General features: G+C 26.5%; 3 protein-coding genes across 3 annotated transcripts in view; 2 read left to right on the top strand and 1 right to left on the bottom strand.

The window, feature by feature from the left end:
* Positions 1 to 3136, top strand: part of LOC108571122 — a 3366-nt gene extending 230 nt beyond the window's left edge. The window contains exons 2-7 of the mRNA XM_017933098.1: positions 1 to 149; positions 277 to 506; positions 615 to 1764; positions 2000 to 2104; positions 2175 to 2209; positions 2304 to 3136. The exon at positions 1 to 149 is cut by the window's left edge and continues 12 nt beyond it. Coding sequence (XP_017788587.1) covers positions 1 to 149; positions 277 to 506; positions 615 to 1764; positions 2000 to 2104; positions 2175 to 2209; positions 2304 to 3136 — 2502 coding nt within the window. The remainder of the gene's footprint in view (positions 150 to 276; positions 507 to 614; positions 1765 to 1999; positions 2105 to 2174; positions 2210 to 2303) is intronic.
* A 232-nt stretch (positions 3137 to 3368) lies between these two features.
* On the bottom strand, positions 3369 to 3905 carry LOC108571140 (39S ribosomal protein L42, mitochondrial). Its single transcript, XM_017933119.1, has 2 exons — positions 3885 to 3905; positions 3369 to 3728 (listed from the first exon to the last, which is right to left on the bottom strand). Exon 2 carries the CDS (start codon positions 3726 to 3728, stop codon positions 3369 to 3371), a length of 360 nt encoding a protein of 119 aa, XP_017788608.1. The 5' UTR covers positions 3885 to 3905.
* Positions 3906 to 4731: 826 nt separating this feature from the next.
* Positions 4732 to 8330, top strand: part of LOC108571114 (60S ribosomal export protein NMD3) — a 3963-nt gene continuing 364 nt past the window's right edge. Inside the window, exons 1-10 of the mRNA XM_017933089.1 lie at positions 4732 to 4814; positions 5028 to 5162; positions 5236 to 5386; positions 5449 to 5583; positions 5692 to 5800; positions 5915 to 6065; positions 6199 to 6341; positions 6443 to 6594; positions 7550 to 7665; positions 7741 to 7923. Of these exons, the coding sequence (XP_017788578.1) occupies positions 4774 to 4814; positions 5028 to 5162; positions 5236 to 5386; positions 5449 to 5583; positions 5692 to 5800; positions 5915 to 6065; positions 6199 to 6341; positions 6443 to 6594; positions 7550 to 7665; positions 7741 to 7923 (1316 nt within the window). The 5' untranslated portion in view covers positions 4732 to 4773. The remainder of the gene's footprint in view (positions 4815 to 5027; positions 5163 to 5235; positions 5387 to 5448; positions 5584 to 5691; positions 5801 to 5914; positions 6066 to 6198; positions 6342 to 6442; positions 6595 to 7549; positions 7666 to 7740; positions 7924 to 8330) is intronic.

Below are 8330 nucleotides of genomic sequence, written 5' to 3'. Positions count from 1 at the left end.
CTATTTTTAAATAAAGAAGCAAATCCTAATACATTAATTCCTACATATGGAGTAACTCCATTTCACTTAGTAATAGGTAATGATTCTGAAGCATTTGCAGAAGAAGTTACTAAATTATTTTTACGTCATAGAGGCAATCCAAATGTTCGGTAATAAATTAAAATTAATTTTATATGTTAAAAATATGTCAAATATTGTAATTATAAAATGTATGTATTTATATATTTTTACATGATACACCGAAATGAAATATTGTACTTGAATTTAATTTTTTAGATCTGCAGATGGACTAACACCAGTTCATGTGGCTGCAGCATGGGGTAGAGTCACAGTATTAGAATTACTTTTAGCAAATGGTGGAGACCCTCTTTGTTTGGATGATGAAGGACGTAGTCCATTTCATTATGCATTTGATGGAAAATATTATAAAGCAATTGTGATACTTGGAAAATATTGTGAAAATACTACAAAGGAAGAAAAAGTAATAAAGTATAAAATGACTTTTGGTATGTAAAAATATAAGTTTATTTATATATACTAATTATAATATGCTATATACAGTTATATATAATAAATAAATTAAAGAATTATATATCGATATTTTTCTTTTGTAGATAAACTCTTGATTAGTAGTGCAAATGTAATAGCAGAATATACTGCACCACAAATTTCAAATATTATTAGAGAAAACATATTGAATGATAATATAATTAACGAATATAAACGAGAAAGAATTACTAACATCAAACATATACATTCTTTTAATTCTAGTAATATCAATGTAAATAGTGACAATCAATTTGACATAAGTGCAGCAGAACTTCAAATTCGTGAACAATTGGATAAAGAAAAATTCTTAGTTAATGAAATTATTAATCAACTTTCAAATTCTTTAAAATATAATTCTAAAGAACAAGAAATTAATGAGAAATATAGACAATGTACAAAAAATCAGTATGATACATGTCCATCATCTACAATAAGTACAGATAACAGCATGGAATGTAGTGTGAATGATAAATTTTCCTTAAAAATAAAAACAAAGAAACGATCTATTACTCCTAAATATAGACGAAAAATTTTCGGACAAAATAACAATTTTAAAATTCCATTAATACCTTTGTGTAATCCAAATGACTCTATTATAAGTAAATCGCCAAATTTTTTAATGGATACGTCATTAGAGAAAGAGCAAAGATATATATCTCCAAAAGTGCCAAATAAAGAAATAAAATTTAAAACTTTTACACCTTGTATGACGAGAAACCAATCGTTTCGATCTGAAGAATTTAACTTAGGAAAAGAAATGGCGAGGTCTACTCCAAGAAGGAGGAAACGATTTTATAGACAATATTCTTCCCTTAGAAAACTTGGAAAAAATTACGAACTTACATCTCCAGAAAATACAAGCCGTGATTCAACAAATTCTTTATCACCAGATTTTAATTATGCAAGAAAATTGGATTACCAGTTTAATAAAAATTTGGCAGTAAAACTACATGAAAATAAATATGATGATGATACACCAATAAGTTTTACTGAAAACAATGACTATATTCAATCATGCACCTTTACGAAGGATATAGAAGGACTTAATAATAATCTTAAAAATTTAAAAATAGAAGAAACAAAGTTTAAAGAAAAAAATAAAGAAAATTTAAAAAAATATATTTCACTAGAAAAGTCTTTTGATGAAGAAGCAGAATTAAAAGTTAATAATACTATGAGTACTTTTAAAGAAAATTTGAATATTCTTCTATCAAGGTAAAGTTATAGTATTGATTTATTATTTCAAAAACAATGTACAGTTATAAAAATACATACATTTAACATTGTATATGTAGACATTATTGTCATATGTAACTCTTAATTTTAATAATGGATTATCCTTGTTATATTTACTTAAAGTTCAAATTTTATTTAAAATGTAATAACTAATTACTGTTAACAAAATTTTATATTTTGTATTCTTTTTTAACATGCCATTTTTTCTCTATAGTTTCAAATCACAATCATATATTAGTGTACAAGAGGCATATAAATATGAAGATGCAGATGAAGGTGTAGCTTTCTTAGAACGTAGAATTTATACACTACCACCATGGTAAGATATTGAAAAAAATATCTTTATCTTATCTTATCTTGACTTTAACTTATTATTTCTTTACTCACAGCACAATGATAGATTGTACTTCAACTGAAAAATTGTGTAAGTTTTGTTAAAATTATTTTTACATATTTATCAAAATTATATTGCTTTTTAAAATAAAACTTTTCAAAATACAATTTATTATTCTTTCTAGGGCCCCAATCATTAAATTTATCAATGAATATGTGTTTAACAGATGAAACACTACGAACAAAATTAATTAACTTAGGTGACAATCCAGGACCAATAACTAATACTACAAGGCAGTTGTATTTAAAACGTCTTACAAAATTAAAGAATGGAACATCTAATTCATTGTCATTTGAAATTAATAATTTTAAAGCTTCATCCAATGTAGATTATTGTGAAATTCAAATGAAACCTTTTATAATGTATGGAGATTGGGTAAATGATTTGGGAAGATACAAAATTATTGAAAAGAACATTTTTAAAGAATTTGCTTTAGTAAGTCCTTCCAGAAAATGGAGAGAAGGAATGAATAAAACTTGTTTTAATTACCTACTCTTAGATCCACGTATAACTAGAGATTTACCCTCTTGTGCAGAAAATTTGACAAAATCCACAGTTTGGACTACATTTCTTTCTGCTATATTTTATGTGGGTAAAGGTACACGCAATAGACCATATTCCCACCTAAAAGATGCTTTCGATGCATGGGTCTCAAATAAAAATTCTGAGAGTACAAAAATCCAACATATTTTAAATATTTGGAATGCAGGATATGGAGTTGTGTGTCTCCACATCTTCCAAAATAGTATTCCAGTGGAAGCTTACACACGTGAAGCTGCTATGATCAATGCTTTAGGAATACAAAAATTAAGCAATTGCAAAAGTGGTGATTATTATGGAATAGTAGCAACATGGAACATAGAAGAAAAATGTAATTTTGGGAGATATTTGTTATATCAAGCAATGCAGATTTTTTTATGTGAAGGAGAAAGACAAATATTTCCTCAAAATTTATAAAATCTAAACCTTGTTTCTTTTACTGAGTTTATATACATAATAGAATGACTAATACATATATGCTTGCATGTATATTATTATATATTAATTTATAACAGTGTCAATAATACTTAAGTAAGTGCAATAAAATAGAAATATATTCACCAAAAGAGTATAATTCTTTATAAATTTTATTTTATTTAATTTTAATATTTCTTTATTAGGTTAACATCTTTAAGTATATAATTAACATTTACAAATATGGTCTGTCAGGTTCTACTTTTCTGTATTTATAGAGTTTCTTTTTAGGATACCACCTATGTTTTGTAGTGAATGTCATTTTGGAAAGCTCTTCAATAACAACTTCTTCTCTTTTGTGCTTAAAAACCTCAGCAATTTCCTTTCCACCAATACACAAAACAGAATTTGATGAAATTTCTTTTTCTTCTGGTAATGGTAATGAATATTCATATGGAAATTTTCGTTCTGGATGCCAACAAATTATTATATCTTTATTCATTGGTATAACGATTTCTGAAGGCAGTTTAACAGAACTTATATATCGTTTGCAGGATATATTTAGAGTACGTGCGATGTTTAATGCAGCATTCATCTGTTCAATATTAAAAGAAACTGATTAGTACACCTTTATAATAACAAATTATTTACAAATAAGATTACATGTAACAATTAGATATGGAACTCCATTTTGAAAATATAACCCTAAAACAATACAACAATATTTTTATTAAATACTTATATGTCATACTTTGAATATATTTTAAATTATTGTACAAATTTTAAATAAATAATACACTCGAAGTAACGTATTGATAATCCATGCATTAAAAATTATAAGCAATTCAAATACATAGTAGTATCACATTCAATTGCCTAACAAAGCATAATATGTTGTACACACAAAACAGAGAAGTATAACAATTTTTGTGTTCATATACAACTTTTTGGAATAAAATTAATGATTGATTATTTAAATTGTCAACTACAGAAATTTCAATAATCCATTTTTTTATAATAATTACTTCAATCTTACAGTTTTATATCATATTTACTATTATTTTACATAATAAAGTTTGATAACAAAAGATGCAATCAATTTTATATTTAAAAAATATTTATTTTTAAATATATAATTTTTATTTTACTATTGTACAATTTAAAAAATATTTCTACTTCTATTTAATACAATTGCAGTTTAAATAATTTTAATATAATTTTGATTCTAGACTAACTAACTTTAAATTTATTCAAATCATAATTTTATGTAATAATCGTTATTTACCATTTTCTAGTTAGTAATTTAGAATTAAAAATATAATTTCTAACAAATTGTAACGTCTCAATGCCCCTTGGGTGTCTTCTCAAGAAGACCCTTAGGTAAATCTCTCCAATTTCCCAAACATCTCAGTAAGTTGGATCGTGGGCACCAGATGCCTCATCAAATCTTCAATTTTCTTCCAAGTACTCGCTCTAGTTGTCATTCATATATTCAGTACCTTTCGTAATTTCTAGTGTACAGTGTATATGCACGTGATTACAAGCAGAACGAGTTATCATATGGTTGTAATTTTATTTTTTAATTCTGTAGCATTGAACTGAAAACTTTAAGAACTATTTTATAAAAATAAATGTAAACAATGCTAACGTTGAATGAACCTATTCGACAAGAAACAGTGGTGTAAGTAAATATAATCTCAATAATTCTATAATTTTGGTAAGCTACGACTTTAAATTTTATCATATTTATAAGTTTTGGAAGAAGATTCAGATAAAGTTTATAAAACGTTTTATGTATGAATACTTGATTTATTGTTATCAAAAATGTAAACAAGTATTCAAAACGTTATCTATATAGGTAAAAAATGTGAATAATATTGTTGGACTTTTGTAGGTTATGTTGTATTTGTGGTATTGGTATAGAACCAAATCCAGCACATATGTGTGTAGCATGTTTAAGAACTCAAGTTGATATTACTAAAAATATTCCAAAGCAGGCAACAATTCATTTTTGCAAAGGTTGTGAAAGGTATTATAGAAAAACCTAAATTGCCAACACTTTTCCTTCTCAATTGTGAAATTTAAAAAATTGTATTTTTTAGGTACTTGCAACCACCTGCAGAATGGTTTCATGCAGCATTAGAATCCAGAGAATTATTAACATTATGCTTGAAAAAGTTAAAGGGTCTAAATCAAGTAAAATTAATAGATGCAGGGTTTGTATGGACAGAACCTCATTCTATGAGATTAAAGGTATTTCATATTTAATAGTTTTATTGTAAATAGATCATTCTGTTATTGTATTATGGTTTTAGGTAAAATTAACAGTACAAGCTGAAGTAATGTCTGGTGCAGTTCTACAGCAAGTATTTATAGTTGAATACACAATACATCATCAAATGTGTGATGATTGCCATCGAATAGAAGCAAAAGATTACTGGCGTGCTTTGGTCAGTCTTATATATTAATAATCTTTACAATAAGAGTAACTGATTATATTATTAATCTAATTTATGATATTAAGATTGTTTTTCTTATTTATAATTTGCTCTCAATAGGTACAAGTACGTCAAAGGGCAACAAATAAAAAAACATTTTATTATTTAGAGCAATTAATTTTGAAATACAAAGCACATGAACATACCTTGGGTATAAAACCAATTCATGGTAATGAATCTAAGTTATATAAGAACTTTAGGATATCAGTTACAGAAAATAAAATTTCTTGGTTTTTAATTAATAACTTTCATAGATTGTGAAATGAATGTTGGATTTTTACAGAAGGTCTTGATTTTTTTTTTCCAAATGAAGCAACAGCACGAAAAATGGTTGATTTTCTTATAAGTGTTGTACCTTGTCGTTATGATCATTCAAAGAAACTAATATCACATGATATTCATAGCAATATCTACAATTATAAATTTACATACAGGTACAAAGTATAATGTGTTTTAATAAACTGATAAAGAAATTGCATAAAATTTGAGTTACTCTCAACTGATATAATTCAATTTATTATTGTATTACAATTATTGTTGTATATTATATTATAATCTTTTTTATAGTGTGGAGATAGTTCCAATATCAAGGGATAGTGTGGTATGCCTTCCAAGGAAACTCAGTCATCAGTTGGGAGGAATAAATGCTATTTGCTTAGTGTATAAAATTACAAACAGTATACACTTAATAGATGTATCAAGTGGGCAAAGTATATATAATTTTTCAAAAATTTTGCATTGTTTATCTGATTTTTAAAACACAACTCACTTCTTATGTTAAATCTTAATTTGTAAATTAATATCAATTTAGTTGCTGAATTAAATGCTACACTTTACTGGAGACATACTTTTAATAGCATTTGTAACCCAAAACAATTAATAGAATATACAGTGATGGATATTGAACCCATCAAGCTGAAGGATAGAAAATTTTTTCCAGGACAAGGAACCATTTCAAATAAGGTAATGTAAAATAATTTGTGATATTGTGTATTATATATATTAAATAGATTAAAACTAAACTGTTGTAGTAAGTTTGTAAATACAAATTGTAAGCGTGGTAATTACAAAAGAAGGTTCCTTTATATACAGGGTGTCTCGTAACTGGTGGTACAAGTGAACAGGGGGTGATTCTACGTGAAAAACTGAATCGAAAATATAGAATAAAATTTTTTTATAAGAAGCTTTGTTTTCGAGAAAATTGAGTTTAAAAATTCGTCAAGTGCGCGTGCATTAAATTATCTTTCTGCTTTATATTCGTACTAATAAACGATACCAATGTCACGATAAGTATTGATAATCCATTTATTAACGATTTTCTAAATTTAAATTTACATTACTAAACGAATTGTTGAAAGTGACGTCCGTGTTAACGCACGCAAATCCTGGCTTTTTGAATCGAAGAGTCGTGGACTGATGATACGCTATTTTGACGCTTTAATTGTACGAGAGCCTGTACGGTTCTTTCTTTTAGCTGCACATTTACACTTTCTTCTACGCAGACTATTTCTTTGCGAAATGTGACATTACCACTGTTTATCAACGTAAAAGTATGAGCAGAAGTAACAGTTTGGAGTGAATCTTTAAATTCAATTTTCTCGAAAACAAAACCTCGTATGAAAAAATTTTATTTTACATTTTCGATTCAGTTTTTCACGTAGAATCACCCCCGCTTTCTTGTATCACCAGTTACGGGACACCCTGTATAACTGCAGACTAAATTTTTAATAACATAATTTATTAATCACAATGTGAAATATGCATTATAAATATGAATATTATTAAAAAAAAAAACAAGAATTACGAAAAAAATTCAAGAAAACCTTTCTTCATAAAATTTTCCTTAAACAGACTAATATAATACTATAAAGCAATTATTATGTGTAATATTTGACAAATATATATTTTTGGCTTGCAGCATGTAATAGCAGATGTATGGTTGGTTAAAAGTTGTGATTTAGGAATAAATGATAGCTTAATTCATACACGTACTCATCTTGGTCATATATTAAACCCTGGAGACACTGTTTTAGGGTAAAGAGAAAATAAAATACTGAAGTAATTACAAATAATATAATTTGAAATTTAAGAAATGATTCTTGTGTTTAGATATGCTCTTAGTGATAGTAACATTAACGATGAGAATTTTGAGATGTTGAATAAAGAGTTAGTACCGGACGTAATTTTAATAAAAAAGAATTATGTACATGACAGAACAGTGCGCCACAGAATGAGAGCTTGGAAATTAAATCATATGTTAAAAAATACAGACAGTATGGCTACAGATAATAAGTAAGTTAACATTCTTCTTTTTATCAAATATAATTATATTTCATAACATTAATTGATATTATTACATTTGAATATACAAGATGCCCCAGCTAAATTATCACAAACGATTATTTGCTCCAAAACTATTAAGAATAGTGGTAAAATTTTTTGACTTGTTATTGATCGTTGTGCGTTTTAATATTATAAGCAAAGTACTACTACTGAATTCTCGTGAAGAGGAGATAGGGAGGGACTGCATCGTATATAATCGTACATAAAATTAGAAGAAATTTTACCGTTACCTTTAATAGCCTTGGGAATAACAACTTGAAAACAAATTGGCTTGAATTTAAATAATATTAACATCGGATTGATTTACCAAAAACGTGTAACAATTTTAAATACTTATTAATTATATAATTTATATC

This window comes from Habropoda laboriosa, unplaced genomic scaffold (assembly GCF_001263275.1).
Source record: "Habropoda laboriosa isolate 0110345459 unplaced genomic scaffold, ASM126327v1 scaffold106, whole genome shotgun sequence".
NCBI classification, from domain to species: Eukaryota; Metazoa; Arthropoda; class Insecta; order Hymenoptera; family Apidae; genus Habropoda; species Habropoda laboriosa.
Note: the sequence above shows the minus strand (reverse complement) of the source record. Positions and strands in the feature narration are given on the sequence as shown.

Coding starts and splice junctions, on each gene's coding strand:
- LOC108571140 (XM_017933119.1), bottom strand. CDS start 3,728: ATGAATGCTGCATTAAACATCGCACGTACTCTAAATATATCCTGCAAA.